Below are 16512 nucleotides of genomic sequence, written 5' to 3' on the forward strand. Positions count from 1 at the left end.
CTAGTTATTGACTGCAGCCCAATGTGGCTTTCATTGCCCTTGATTTTTTATCCTTGTTATTTCCCCATGCCACAAAAAGGCTTAAAATATGCACTGGATTGGAGAGCTGCACGAGCTTCGGCCGACTTCCATGGTTATCAGAGCCTGGAACACCATTAGAGTTCCTTTTCTTTACAAAATAACAAAAAATGCTAAATGGTAAAGAAAACGTGAAAAGATTCTCTAAATTTAAAAGTTAAAACCATGGTGCTGAGTGATGAAGGGTGATTTGGCACGACCTAGTAAGAAGGGGGTCACGTGGACGCGATCTGCTCGAGGGGTGACAACTCAGCCAAAGGAACCCAATTCGCAACATTCGGAGCTCGGATATTTAGTCACCTCGGCGTAGACACACTTCGACACCCAATCCAGTTTGGGACGAAAGAACCGAAGTACCAGTTCAGAGCTAAAGAGCCGAAACGCCACGTAATCGACTCCAAAGGCCTCCTCAACGGACCCCGAATTTCTCGGGATCACGACGAGACTCATCCTAGCTCCGCTTGAATCAGAGGAAAACGACAAACCTTATCAACTAATGCATTGCTCTCCTTCAAAATCGGAACAGATTTTATCCGCACAACCAGGAGATCCCGGAGCTCTTTCGTAAGGCCCACGACTACTCCATTATATAAGGACATCAAACCCCAAGGCAAAGGTATGCGTGATTATTTACTCACTAGCATTCAAGTATTCAACTCGCATCCACAGTATAGAACTGACTTAAGCATCGGAGCAACCTTGCCGGGTTAGCCACCCCGGGTTCTCTGATCTGTTATTTTGCAGCTTGGTCCAGCTCACCGTGCAGTTGGAGTTCGGATCATCTTCCAGCTAGGAGTATCTAGATCGCGCACCATCACTAAGCATTATTAATTACTCTGTAATCTCTATTCTTTCTTATGCATTATCAGTTTTCTCGTATGCTTGACCGATACAAGTTAATTCTTCTAACTTCGAGAGCTTTTATTTCAGTTTGGAGTATTGTATTTCTCTTGAATCTAGTGAATTCATTGTCCGATGCCTCACTCTGAGACCAGACCAACCTGATCTATCTTCTAAATGAAGATATCCAACAACTTGTCTTACAAACAATCAAACAGTTTGTGTCAATGTTTTAAAACCGAACTGTTTTTGCCTCCAGGTCGCAGGTCACTGGTTTGACCGGTTGGGTTGAACGGTTTAGGCCGTGTTATATCATCATATATATGTATTAAGTGTATATATGTATGTATGTGTATATGTGTATATATGTATATTTTATGAATAAATAATATATAAATATGTTATATGTATTTTTATATTTAATTTATTTTTTAATTTTTTATTAATAATAAATATTAAATATTGCAATTTGAGGCCAAAAAAGAGTTTTTTTTTTTGCAAAAATAGAGGGGCAAGGCACCTAAGGCCCTCGGAATGCATAGATCTAGAAAAGTTACCAAAAATAAAAAAAACTCAATCGGACATGAGAGTGTAAAGTTATGACCTTCGTAAATTTGCATACATTGAATGTGCAACTTGCGGCCTAATAATCGAGTCGAATGGATCAACAATTGAACCAGCCAAGTTAAATGGTTCTTAACCAAATCAACAAATTTTGACCGTCCGACATATCTTAATTGAGCTGGACCCGAAATCTTGACCAAGTGGTGGTTTAAATGGTTCGACCGACGAGACCAACAATGGATTGAAAACACTGATTTATATTGAGCGCAACACTAGTTGAATCACACATTTGGGATCTGCCGGTGATGCATTTACTATAATTCCTTGTTGCAGAATATCCCAAATCTGCTTGCTGGTTATCCCAAATGCATTTACCAGAATTCATTCTTGCCCATTCTGCGACTGGCCCACTAGTGATGCTAACTCGGTCACAGGGTCCTAACACACGGCCTAGATAGGGCTGTTAGTGGTACCCGAAAAGCTAAATACGACCGACATTTAATTCGATTATCTTAGATTAAAATGATGTATATACAATCGAATCTGATTTAGATATTACAATCTATATCCGATTAATATAGCATTTATTATTTTTCATATATAAATTTTATATAATTATATTTAAAATTATAAAAATATATTGTATATCATATATAATAAATTTAGTATGTTATATTTATATTTATATTATTTATTTATAAATATAAATGTTATGTTTATATTATTTATATATAAAGGTTATATTTATATTATTTATTGTTTATTTACAAAAAATATTGTATATCATATTATATGTGAACTTATATTTTATTTATATTATTTATTATATATAAGGGTTAAAAAGTAAATAAATTTTCAATATTTTTGTTACTTCAGAAAATCTGTAACGGACCCGAATTAATTCCGCATCCGATCCGATTACAGCCTCCCGATGTACGTGGCCGCGGCTGTTGGGACCGGATCCGGACTCGCTTTACATAACCTATCGGATTTTTCTGAATTAAAATTAAGGGATTTTTGGACTGCAATAAAAATCCCTAAAATTAATGTCCATAAATAGCACTCGGGAATCGCCAAATCCGGATAGTACTCGTAATAAATCGTACCGTCCAGACTCCAGTGGGAACCCTACTGACACGTGTCTTGTATTTGCATCTTAAAAGCTACCTGTCTTCTTTAAACAAAAAAGAGGGTTAAGGTCTTCAACGTGTCATCTGGATGGCTTGCGCTTCCGTACACGTGTGGAATCTTACGTGTAAAAATAGACGAGAAGACATCCTTGTCATCATTCACCGTTACGATCTTAACGGATGGTTTGAAGTTACCGTAACGGCGTAATCACGAAGCTGCCGCGATGCCGTCTTCTTTCCTCTCCTCTGAAGTCTGAACTCTCCTTTTCGTCTCCGTATTTGTTTTCTCTCCTGTTAGTACACTCTTCAGTCTTCATTCATTGCCTCTTTAATCCCATTCGAAAGTAAAACAGTTGATCAGCTGAAAAGGCAGTGATTTACAAATTTCGACCATTTTTAGTATTTATTCCTCTGATTCGAGGTAGGATTTCAGTTCGTTCCATTTGTTCATTAGTACTATGAATTCGTGGCGAGCAGATAGGATTAACAGACAGATTTCTAGAGTTTCTATGGTGTTTGCCGGGTTCCCTTTATTGGATTTCTAGGGTTTTGGTCTTGGTACTGGTTAAATTGTTGCTCTCCGGAGTTTAGATTCAGTACATTTCAGAATCGGGGGTTTTGCTGTGATGAGTTGTTACTGCCCCTGTGGATGGCGGCAAATTTTCTATGGGTCGTTTATTTGTTTGTGTTTCACGGATTCATCGCTTTCATCAGCCCTAGCCTTTTATTCCAAATTGGCTTTGTTTCCGCTTTAGGGGACGGTTTCTCAATTGTTGATTTGGATTACGATTTGTTCGGTCACGATTATTCACCACCCTCACCACCTCCTTCGGACCCGCCCCTGCAACCGCCATCACTGTCTTGTGAGGAAGATCTCAAGGGAATTGGGTCGCTAAATACTTCTTGTCAGCTCATTAACAGTTTACAGCTCGAGGAGGATTCATACATAGAAGGGAAAGGCAGGTTAGAAATCTTTCCAGGTGTGTCCTTCAGTTGTCCAATTGCTGGATGCTCAATTACCATCAACATTACTGGAGATTTTAGTTTGGGCGAGAATGCGTCCATCGTGGCGGGAACGCTTATTTTGAAAGCGAACAATGCAAGCTTGCTTAATGGATCCACAATCAATACTACAGCTTTGGCCGGCGATCCTCCCGCGCAGACCAGTGGCACTCCGCAGGGTATTGATGGTGCAGGTGGGGGGCATGGGGGCAGGGGTGCTTGTTGCTCGACGGATAATTCGAAGCTTCCGGATGATGTGTGGGGCGGCGATGCTTACTCTTGGTCATCACTCACATTACCCTGGAGTTACGGTAGCAAGGGTGGCACGACCAGTAAAGAGGAGGACTATGGTGGTGGTGGTGGTGGACGGATTAAGCTTGAGATAGTTAATTTTCTTGATGTTAGAGGAACTGTTTTAGCTGATGGAGGTGATGCCGGTTTCAAAGGTGGAGGTGGATCCGGTGGCAGTATCTACATCAAGGCTCATAAAATGTAAGCTCTTCCCTTGTAACCTTAAGTAACTTAAACAACCACTCGTTAATGCATACGTACTTAACTGATTGCCTTTTCCTCTTTATTCTTCATTTCTATTCTCTGACAAACGCTTATTAGTCTACCTTTTGGTTTAAGTAATCAACAGAACGTTTTTCCTCTGTAGCTATTTTTTCTGCTTCGCTAACCATGGTTTGCTGCATTTCTTACCCATTTTCACATACTAGATGTGGTGGGCTCCTAGTATTTTATGTTATTGGAAAGCTTTCTTATCTTGATGGATAGAACCTACCATAATGCAATGCACGTAAAAGTTTATGCCCCTTCATATTCACATACCATGTATATGAGTGGCAAGTCTCTCAAACCTGGAAATGTACATAGAGGGAGAGCATAAATGAATTCAGACAATATGATGCAAGTTGCTCATAGAGAGAATATAGAAGGTGAGATAATTGGAGACAGAATAATGGAGAGAAAATGGACATGTGTGATGAGAGATTTTAGGAGTTTACGGGCTTTGGATTGTGCAAAGTTCCTCTACTTAATACAGGGGCGGCATTTCGGAAATAGGAAGAGAGTTTTCTCAGACGTCATTGTGGGGAAATTAGGAAGAGGTCTTGGTAGGAAGACGCAGGGAACAAGGAAACTTGGGTCATTGAAACAACATACTTCCTTCTTGAATTCATCAGTAATTTCTAAGAAAATGAAGAACACCAATACTGGGCATCTAATTCACATTACCAAAGCCTTCTCCACGCTGAAAGATGGGCTCACAAGTGTAGGCCCAAGTAGCAAATTCAAGAGAGTGTATAGAAGGAAAAAATTGAAAGACAAAACTTGTTTGATCAGAGACACTATTGTTGAGAATCTATTAGTTGGTGGTGAGAAGGGAGATAAATTAGCAGACCTCACCGAGGAGGTTTTGGCAAAAGAAGGGGTGTCAGTTGGTTTTAGGAGGGGAATAATTCACTAGAAGAGCACTTCGGGAGTTAGAGCTACAGTACCCACTGAATACTGAAAGCCCTTGATATGATTAGTGTCAGCTTTTGGGTTTTTTGTTTAAGGAGATTTTCTGTTGGGTGGGCATATTGGCATTGGTTATCTGAGGGTTGTGTGCTTCAGAAGCAAGTTTGTGGGTTAATTTTCTGAGATTTTCAAGGTCAAAGTTTCTTTTTTGTTTCTGGGTTTGGGAACTTTGGTTCTTCTCTTGGGTGCTTTGCCATTCTTATTGGGTGATATCTTATCACCTATATTGTTCTTTTTTCTTCTCTTAATAAATTTTCTTTTTTATTTACTACCAAAAAAATTTGAATTTTAAGAAAGAGCTGGCGTGCCCATGTTTAATTTGGGGGGGGGGGGTGGCCTCAAGGGAGTTCTGTGACAACAGTTGCATCAGATGTAGTCTCCTTTGTAGTACCTCTAAAATGAATCCACTATTATCAGTTGGTTTGTATTTCTCTTCATATGACCAAAAAACTCAAGTACATATATTAGATGATTTTGTGTCAAGAATTTTTCTTTTCTTTTTTCAACCATATTTAACTGAATATAGAAATTTTGGCACAAGAAATTCCCCAGTGTACAAATGTGGCCCATCAGTGTCTTCTACTGAATATAGAAATTTTGGCACAAGAAATTCCCCAGTGTACAAATGTGGCTCATCAGTGTCTTCTATAGTGAGAATATCCATTCATTATATTGTTGGTGATCATCATCATCCATGCCTCATCCCAACTATATGGGGAATTATATTTTTGGTGATCTGTTGTGCAAATGCAACTAAATGTATTTCATGTGCCCAGTTAGTGAACTTATATGATTCCAAGGCTCTAGAGAAAAGCAGAAAGTTATTTAATTAACAATGCACCTCATATTCTCATTGGTGTAGATTATGAAAGAGTAATTGGAGCATAAGGTTCTGTCTTGAAGAACTCAAACAATAAATGTATTGGCTACAGCAATAGTGGCTTACTGGGTGTCTAATAGATGATTTTAAAGGAGTATCAATAATTTATCATTGGGGGCTGACACACAATGGGTGACATCTTTCTTGAAAGATGACCCGTACAACAGGCTTGGAAGCTTCCACTACCAGGTACAGTGAAGTTAATTTTGATGATAAAGGGGGATTCAGAAATTATAGTGGGATCCTCAAAAATAATAGTCTGGGTGAACAGATGCATCCTAAGATATATTGGATGTCTAATTAGAGGGAGCTACTTTCATATGGGCTCAAAGATCATGCAATTTTATGGCAGATACACTGGCCAAGCAAGGGGTGAACAGGTCAGAATTGTACTGGGGATCATTCCTAGGGAAACTGATGGATAATGTAACACAGAAAACTAGAAAAGTGGGTAAAAGGGAAACTAGTTAGGTAGCAGGGCTAGCCTAAAACAGTGGGATGCTTGGTATATTCCATTGTATGTAACACAAATTCTTTTCCACAAATTAACAAAGACATTTAAATTACTGATAAAAAACTTAAATTTTGATGACTTTCACTAATCCAGGTGTTGAAAGAGCATTTACAAACTATAATGGTGTTGTTGTGAAAATTTTAATAAATTCTCATACAACATAATTCACTCAATCAAGTGATTGAGTTTTTATTATTTTGGGTAAGGCCCATTCAGGGAGTCATACGAATTGTTCCCCTTAATTACATCTCCACAATAAAGTAGAGAACACCTTTTTGATTCTGACTTAGAGAAATGAATGCATGGAACAAAAGAAAAGAACAATAGAGTACTTCTAAAAAAACTTTTCATTTGCATTTCTTTTACATCAAGTGTACAAGAATGAGAAGAAAAAAGAAAATACAACTGAGAAACTCTACAACAATATATTTCTCTCTTTTTTTTCTTTTTGATACAAAGAAGATTTCCTTCTCACTCCTTTCTTCACAATAAGCTGTAGTCAATCAGATGAAATTCTGACTGTAAATAGCCTTAATCCTTTGGATTTTGCATACAAGAAGGGAAACGTAGTCAATCAAACTGAATATTTGATTGTAGACAGTTTTTATCCTTCTGTTCTTCATTTTCATTTGAAGGGAATCAGCCCTTGAGATTTGAGAATTAGGTTGTAGATGGTTTAATCCCTAACTTTGTCTTGAAAGAGGGACCATAACCAACCAAGTAGAAGCACCTGGTTGTAGATGGTTTATTTCCCTCTATTTCCTTTCTCAAAAGTAAAAATCAAAGAGAGAGAAAGAAGGATACATAGCAGAAGACATATATAGGAAGTATTCACAGAGAGGACTTTCCTTTTCCTACCTGTATTAGTGAGATTTCTTTTCCTTCTCTGTCTTCCCTTGGAACTTCTGTTTTTTTCTCTCTTTGTTGGTTTTTCTTAAGAATTTCTAAGAGTGATATGCTTTGAGACACAATTTTCTCCGAAGAGGGGGATCTAGCTTCTCCTTGAGGAGCTTAAATAGGGAGTGGGGTAGTTATGTAACTACCTCCTCCCCCTAGGTGAAGGACACCTGTCCCTCCCACTTAAAGAGGGGGAACTCCCATACGGGATACTTTTTTTTATAGTTTTGATGATTTGGCTAGCAGACTAGCCAACCCACTTATTTGGGTTATAAATTATTTGTTATTTGGATTTAAAAAATGCCTTCAACAAATGGTGAGGCCCTTGTGGAATATTATGGTCTTGTTTGGATAAAGACTTCTAAGTGATGATACTGGTTTGTGGACTGAGACTGGGATTCGCATCTAGTTGGGTGAAATTGATGGTAGAAAGGACTCTTAAGTAGTGATTGCATAGATGCAATCCCATTCTGAAAGATCTTGGTACCTGAGACATTTCATTAGGGAGGCCAGGTCTCTACTCTCTAGCCATTGCACTGAAATAGCTCATTCAGGTGTGTACTAACATCATCAAACTCACTTGAAGATAGCTGACATATGAAGGAGTGGCTAGGGAGGATGGTTTCTGGGGTGTAACAAATGGGACTATAAATATTTCCATATATGTCTTGTTGTTGTCTGTAATAAATCTAACAAAATTTCCAATACTCCAACATATTTCTTATTTAGTGCCCATTTGGGAGGGCTTTCACAGAGCAGCTTCTAGCGTTGTATGAGCCAAGAAACCTGGAAAATTGTGAAGCTCTGGTTGGTAAAAATCTGGAAAGCCGAAGCCTTTCAGGAGCCTAAAAATTGACTTTCTGGTGAAGCTATCATAGGTAGCTTCTTGTAAGTGTCTCTGTCAATGCAGCTCAAGCACAGCAGAAGCCCTCCCAAACGGTATCTTAAGTGGTCAACATTTCCACCGAAACTGACATTTTAAACCTTCTATACTTTCAAAGATCAGCTCAAGTATGCATATGCATTTCACACATATCTAGGCACTTCTCTTATATTGATAAATTTTATGTCTTTTTTGGAAAGAGCAGGAATGGAAATGGCAAGATAAGTGCCTCCGGGGGCAATGGTTTTGCTGGAGGTGGTGGTGGAAGAGTTTCTATCAACATTTACAGCAGGCATGATGACCCGAAAATCTTGGTTCATGGTAGGCTCACTCTCTCTCTCTCTCTATAAAGAAAAAGAAATTATGGGTCAAGTAATCATTTGAATGAACTGTTTGGAGATAAATTAATGTTTAACTACTTTTTATTATATACTGATGGGAATTTCTATTTTATTGAAAGAGGAATTTTGTTGGCTGTTTCCAGGTGTTCTTGGTGGTTATCATGTGGTCCTTTTTTTTTTTTTCTAATGATGAGATGAAAACTCTAACTATTTTAATGCTGAAAAGTTATTTTGTTGTCATACATGATTATGACTTGTGAAAACACAAACACTGCCACAAGTTGTTAGGAGAAAAGTGATCATAACTTTGTTCTTCTGGGCTAACGCAATCTTGGTCTCGTCGAGTAGCTAGCTAGTCAACAAAATGTTAATCACTCATGGTATTTAAGAACTTCTTAACATAGAAAAATAGCTGGTGGTGATGTAATCAGATAGTTCAAAGATGATAAGTTGAAAATCTAGATGGGCATAAAGTTTGATAACTATGATATTTTGAGATTTCTAGAGATTTATTTGTAAGGCACAAATGGCTCCTCTTGATACTCTTGTGACCTTTGAAATATGTGGTTGATGCAGTTAATTGTTGTTTCAAGGATTGTGGTCAGATTGGGCTACCTGTTTTGGTGATTAATTGTTGTTTACTTTGTGCTTAATTGAGTCATATAAGAGTAATATATGTATTCTGGCTCTTGTTTAGGGTTGTTTGGAGCTTTGGATATGAGAAGAAGTTAGTCCTTAGTTTAGTTAGAGTTTAGATCCTATTCTCTTTTTGATTTCTTTAGGTTGTAAGGAACTCAATTCTAAGTAGGTGAATGTATATGTTGTCATCTCTAAGTGACAAGTAGGTGATGGGTAAGTGACAACATGATATGCTGACAAGCAGGTGATGAGTAAGTGGCAAGTACAGTTTATAATTGAAAGAGACAACAAGCAGGTGACAAGTAGCAAATTGGAATTACTTGCTTATGAAGGAATTTCTCAGTCCAAGTCTATACATGCTTATATATTTGTTCTTTTGAAAGAAATAATCAAGTAATGTCTGTTTACTGTGAGTCAGATTTCTATTGAATCTTTTAGAAGTTGTGATGCTTTCTTCCTCTTGGAGTGATTCCTGGAACCCTAGTGTGAGGCTGTTCCCTCTTAGTTAATAACATTTTTTGAATACGCTAATGGAAAAAATGACCTTGTTCTTCCCATTATTCCTTTTTTATTTTGTATTTTCCTGAGGGAGTCTTTGTTCTCTTGCACAGCACAGCTTGGGGTGTTTCATTGAGATTACCAATGTCTAGGTATGACAGTTGCATTCGATTACTGACAACATAGTTTTGAATCTTTTGATTGAGAAATCTGAAATGCTATCAGATGAAAAGTTAGAATCTTAGAGAAATACTTTAGGACCAAAAGGCCTTGAGAATTGAGATAAATATAATATAACAGTATATATACAATGCAAAGGTAGATAAGTAGAAGTGAGATTTGCAATTGAGATTATACCTTATTTTGAGCATTTTTTATACTCATTCCCTGGTTGTATCACCTTCTGTATTTTCTTGTTTATATAATGAAGTATTTTGAGCCTTTTTACTACTAAGGTTATCCATAGTGAGGGAAAAATTGAAGAGGATGTTGCTTATAGAATTAGAGCAAGGTGGATGAAGTGGAGTTAAGTTTGTAGTATTGATGTGTTATGTGATTGGTACAAACCAATTAGATTACAATGGAAACTTTATAAGCTAGGCTCTTAGGCTGGTAATATTATATGGAGCAGTTCATAGATTCAAGAAGCAACATATCCATGAAATAAGTATAGAAAAAGTTAGGATGCTAAGCTGGATGAACAGAAAAACTAGGAAGATGACTGCCAAGTGGGTTATCTCTTGGTTCTCTATGACAGATACAGGCCCTTGGACTCTCTGATATTTAATTATAGAGGCAGACAATGGTGTCCAACATGAACTGCTTATTCAACTGCGAATTCTTAGTAAGATGGGCTATAAGGGATGAATTGGTTTGGGAGGAACTCCAGGACTGGGGGTTATTTTGTAATCAACTGGGGAAAAATTTCTGATAAAAAAAACTGTGGAGAAAACAGTTGTATACATGGATCAAAGTATTGACATGCCAATACTGATTTTTCACATATCAAGCATGTCAAAGCTTTGATACTTCCTAAGAGAAAAGGTTTGAGAGGTGTCAACTAGACATTAAGGTAGGTATTAATCTGTGAAGATATGTATTAACCCTAATTCTTTCAATTTAGTGTATCAAGAATCTCAAAAACTAATACATATTGTACAATACGGTAAGATATTTATCGATACTTCGAACCATGGTTGGATATTGGATAAGCTGTTGGATGCTTCTATTTTAGTGGTCCTAATATCCATATCCATGGAAATGAGGTTCTATAGACATTATTCAATAACATTTCAGTACTTTTGTGGATAAAAGAAAAAAAAGATTAGGAAGGATTTAATTAGTCATGGGAATCCAGGAGTATCCCCAGTAATGGTTTCAAACTTTTGTCAAAGTTGAATTGTTTTTGACCAAAATAATTTGGATCCAGTTGGGGATGAAATAAAAGGTCAACAAACTATTAAAATTACCTGGTTTGGGCCAAACTTCCTAACATTTCAATAGTAAAGGGTTTTTATGTTGGCTACCAACCTGACACAAGTAGTTGGGTTAAGGCTGAGTTGAATTGAGAAGCTAAAAGACTTGGAGATCCATTCATGCTATCCTACCTTCCTTCCTGCCTTTTATTAGGTATGACCTTTGTTCTAGAAACTCCGTAAAATTTTGGAAACTTCTTTGGGTGGGAGATGCGCCTTTGAAAGAACAATTTCCTTCCTTGTTTAAGAAGGAACTGTAAGGGCAGTCTGCAGTATAGAGAAGATACTTGTGTTTGTGTGCGGAGAGGGATCAATCACTATTTTACTAAAAAGTGAAAGTTGGGCTGAAGCTACTAATAACAACTAACTCCCGGAAAGTAGAAAGATCTCAAAAGCAAGATAAAGACCAAATAAAACATAGGCAAGAGGTGGAGTGAAATGATCTAAGGGCTGACAAGTTGACAGAAAACATGGGTTTTGATAGAGCACAATGGCAGGATATGATTCATGTAGCCAGTTCCAAATGGTTTAGATTAAGGCTGAGTTCAGTTGAGCTGAAGCAAATACCTCCTGTGGTTCCTGAGGGCATGCCTTTTCCAGCTCCAAGTGTCTCTAACAATCTTCTGGTGGTGGAATAAATGGTTAGACATTCTCTATTTCATTTGTATATGATATACCAATTATCCAGTTGGAAACTTTGGTTCTTAAGATGGTTCACTTCCAAGACACTATATACTGTTGGTCATGATGCTGATGCGATCCACTGAGCTCCTAACCAAGTTGTAGAATGAGTTCACCAAGAGAATACCTCTATAATCCTCCTTCCAAATCCTTGAACACCTCTAGAACTGGTTGCAGCCATGTTGACTGTTAGAGTCGACTGTAGAGGGGTAGTATAGTCAATTTACATTGTTTTATATGCTTGATGTAGTTACAAGTAGATCCTAAGTTAAGTGATGTGTCCCACACTTAAGTAGGGGCACAATAGTCATTGTGCATTGTTTTAGAAAACTATAAATAAAACTGCTGACTAGAGAGAGATCTCTCAAGTTTGAACTAGACCTTCTTTTCTCTTCTTCTCCTCTTCTCTTCTCTTCTCTTTCTTCTACTCTTTCACCATTATTTCTCTCTCCTTACTATTTCGAACCTAAGAACATCACAGGTCTGAACTTTATCATGGTATCAGAGCCAATATAATCAGTTCAGATCAGCCCAGTTTTTCTTCTTTTTAGTGCCCATCCTATTAGGTTTTTGCAGGTTTCTCACTGGTCGATAGGAGTTTCACAGAAGGGCTGAAAAGGAGTGACCATTTTTTATCTGGAGGTTTTCATGCCTCCAATGGGTGGTGTTGTGGCTGTTTTGTGTGGTTGGTAGAAAACCCTCTATTCGATGGTTTGAAGAGGGCTGATTTCAGTGGTGTAGTTGACTGACAGTGCAAGTCTGGTTTGTGGGGGTTCAAATAGGTAGGTTGCATGGGTGTTAGAGTGAGGAATAAGTTTTGATGTGTAGCAGGACATAGTACTATATATGTGAGGTGTATTCTGGTGGTTTAGGGTGCTGAAAGTGGAAGACAGCAGTGGTGTTGTTGTTGAAAGTGGTGAACAACAGTGAGTGTTGTTGCTGAAACCTTTGACAGTTGGTACTCTAGCAATAATCAGTCATTGGTGTGTAGTGGACTGACAGACTAATGATCTTTTTTTGGGCAGCTATGGGAGACAGCAGTGAATGCAAGTCTAGTGTAATGGTTCCCCCTGATTATTTGAATGTGCAAATGACATCTCTCAAACTGAATGGTGAGAACTATGTGCCTTGGGCTAGATCTGTTGAAGGTTTACTGAAAGCTAAGAAGAAAGTGAAGCATGTGAAGGAAGATAAACCCTCGGCTGATTCTTAGGGGTACGATGAGTGGGAGCAAGGGATGCACAAATTATGACATGGTTATGGAATAGTATGGAACCCAAGATCAGTGTGAACTTTATGTTCTTAGATACAGCCAAGGAGGTTTGGGATCATGCAAAGAAGCTTTATTCGGGACAAGACGACACTACTAGGGTTTACCAACTTTGCCAAGAGTATTTTAATCTGCAACAGGGTAATCAGAGTCTTGGGGAATATTATGCTAGTATAAGAAATCTGTGGAATGAGTTGAATGTGTATCATCCACTTACATCTGATGTCAAAATTCAGCAACAACAGAGAGAGCACTTGGATGTAACCAGATTTTTAGTAGGGTTGAAGTTTGAATATGAACCAGTGAGAGCACAGATACTAGGTGGGTCTGCCCTTCCCTCTCTTGAAGAGGTGTTTGCCCGTCTCTGGAGGATCTCGGTTGGACCTACGGAGAACTCCACTATATCAAATAGGTCTGCGTTTGCAGTAACAAGAAGGGGAGGCCATGGAGGTAGAGGAGGAGCTCTAGAAGTTCAGCCTGGTCGTGGTGGTGGTAGACCCATGTACAGTCTTGGTGGTGGTCGTATTGGAGGTCGAGATTTAGGGGGAGCCCGTGGCAGAGGACGTATTAATGGTCAGAGGAGGTGCACACAGTGGTATGGAGGGACATATTATCAACTTTTGTTATGATCTACATGGCCCACCTTCAACCTAGGCAAATCATGCAATGGCTACTAGTGGTGGTTCGAGACAAGAGAGTGAACAAACTGATCATGTACCCTCTACATCTATGGATGCCTCTGGAAAGGAGATGATGAGTGTCCCAGTGATGAGTATGAGCGGTTCATTCAAGCTACATCTTAGCAGAACATGACTATCCTTGCACACTCAGGTATGACTTGTCTGGCATCCAAACCTTCCCATTGGATTATCGATTCTGGATCTTCCGATCATATGACTGGGACTCCAAGTGTGTTTTCCTCCCTTTCTTAGGCATCTACAACACACTCTGTTACTCTTGCTAATGGTTCCACTTCTTCCATATGTGGTGTTGGTAATGTTGACATAGATTCCTTATCCTTGTCCCATGTTTGTATGTTCCCAAGTTTCCTTTAACCTTATGTCTGTTAGTAAATTGATCAAGTTTCTTAATTGCTCTATCAATTTTTTACCCTTCTTGTGTTTTCAGGATCTCAAGACTAGGATGAAGATTGGTGGAGGGCATGAAGCTGGTGGACTGTATTACCTTGATGGAGGTGGTTTGACGACAGGCCATCAAACATCTCTTTCTCCTCTTCAGTGGCATTGCAGACTTGGTCATCCGTCCCTCAAAGCACTTAAGTTACTTGTTCCGTCGTTGAGTCGTCTTTCTACTTTGGATTGTGAGTTGTGTCAGTTTGGGAAACATCATCGTGTTTCCTTTAGTCCTAGGGTTGACAATCGTATGTCGAGTCCTTTTTCTTTAGTCCATTCGGACATTTGGGGTCCAAAATAGTACTTTGTAATTTTTGTTGATGATTATTCAAGGATGACATGGCTTTACCTTATGAAAGAAAGGAGTTAATTGTTTTCCATTTTTCAAAACTTTTATGCTGAGATTCGCAATCAATTTGGTGTACACATTAAGATTCTTCGTTCCGATAAGGGCTGAGAGTATTTTTACACACCATTTCAGGAATATTTGGAACAACATGGCATTATCCATCAAATCTCATGTACCTACACCTCTCAGCAAAATGGAGTGGCTGAGAGAAAGAACCGCCACCTTTTGGAAACTGCTTGGTCCCTTTTGCACCATATGAATGTTCCTAAACACTTTTGGAGTGATGCTGTACTTACATCTTGTTTCCTTATTAATCGCATGCCCATGTCTATCCTTGAAGGTCATTCTCCATTCTCTCTTTTGTTTCCTACTTTGTCTCCTTTTCCTCTTACCTCCAAGGTTTTTGGGTGTGTGTGTTTTGTCCATAATCTTGGTTCTGGGATGGACAAATTAGATGCTCGATCCACTAAGTGTATCTTTCTTGGCCATTGTAGGACTCAGAAAGGGTATAAGTAACCCCAGTTCTCGACGTTCTTTTGTGTACCTTGATGTTACGTTCTTTTAGTCTATTCCTTTTTTCTCTGGGTTGGATGTCTCTTCTCTTCTTCCACCTCCACTTCTTGTTCCCGTTAAGGACCCCATTCCTCTTGTTCCGGTTGTGAACAAGTATTCGCCTCCAGTGCAACTTCCTATTGAACGACCACCCATTCGGCAAGTGTATACACATTGTCATGTACTGGCTCCTCCAGCTTCGTCACTGTCGACAGATCCGGTAGTTGTTCCCAACCCAGCCCCACCCCCTGTTTCTGACCTTGATCTCCCTATTGCTTTGTGGAAAGGTAAACGCAATTGCACTCTTCATCCAATTTCTAATTATGTTTTTGTATCTCACCTTTCTGCTTCCCATCGCCAGTTTGTTCTATGTTATCCTCTGTTTCTGTTTATAAGGATGTCCAGGACACCCTTCTCCAAGGTGGTGCCAAGCAATGGAGGAAGAACTCATGGCTCTAGCTCGTAATCATACGTGGGACCTCACCACTCTTCTGCCTGGTAAGCATGTTGTAGGTTGTAAGTCATAGTTGTCAAGGCGACACCTAGGCGACAAGGCGCCCTTTGAGGCTCGCCTCACCTAATCGCCTAGCAGTTTTCTACTTCCTACTATAAATACTTTTTTATTCATTCTTTTTGAGATTATAATTTTAAAATAGACATTATTAAACTAAAATATCATTTTGTGTTTATGTCATAATTTCTTTTTATTGTTTTCTTATTTATTAGGGTTTAATCAACACAAACATTGCTAAATGTTGTAATGAACCCTCAAAGACTTAAAAACCTGAACCAATAAGTAAGGAAGAACTAAAAATTTTATCTAATCAGCACATTTTCCTCTTCCATATATTCTTCTTCTACTTCTTCTACTATTACCACTACAAACTCCTCTCATTGTTGTACTTCCATAAGCCATTGTTATCTTTATTCAGCCACCCTATCACCACCTTTGAATCCCCTTCAATTATGAGTTTCCTGATGTTCAACTCCTTAGCTTTCTGGACTCCTTCCATAACTGCAAAGATCTCATCTCTAAGGGAGTCACCACTCCAATTGGGCCTGAGACCATGGCAGAAATGACCCCATTCTCATCCCTAAAAACACCCCCAATCCCCGATTGTCCCGGATTTCCCCTACTGCACCCATCAAAGTTTAATTTCAAGAATCCAACAAGTGGAGGGGTCCAAGACACACTCATTACTGACTTGGTCTGTGTGCAATTTGCAATTTCACCCCACTTCCTCAACATGTCATCCACAATGTAA

At 38.7% G+C, this 16512-nt stretch overlaps 1 protein-coding gene across 4 annotated transcripts in view; it reads left to right on the forward strand.

Moving 5' to 3' along the window:
• Positions 1–2807: 2807 nt before the first annotated feature.
• The window catches only part of LOC104604458 (uncharacterized), a 66163-nt gene continuing 52458 nt past the window's right edge, over positions 2808–16512 (forward strand). Inside the window, exons 1-2 of one of the 4 annotated variants that reach the window (XM_088889443.1) lie at positions 2808–4106; positions 8515–8630. In XM_088889443.1, coding sequence (XP_088745569.1) covers positions 3262–4106; positions 8515–8630 — 961 coding nt within the window. In that variant the 5' untranslated portion in view covers positions 2808–3261. Of the gene's footprint in view, positions 4107–8509; positions 8631–16512 lie in introns of all 4 variants that reach the window. The other 3 variants (XM_010268790.3, XM_088889444.1, XM_088889445.1) reach the window with 3 other exon arrangements.

Source organism: Nelumbo nucifera, chromosome 6 (genome assembly GCF_055504915.1).
Source record: "Nelumbo nucifera cultivar China Antique chromosome 6, China Antique-T2T, whole genome shotgun sequence".
In the NCBI taxonomy this organism is placed as follows: domain Eukaryota; kingdom Viridiplantae; phylum Streptophyta; class Magnoliopsida; order Proteales; family Nelumbonaceae; genus Nelumbo; species Nelumbo nucifera.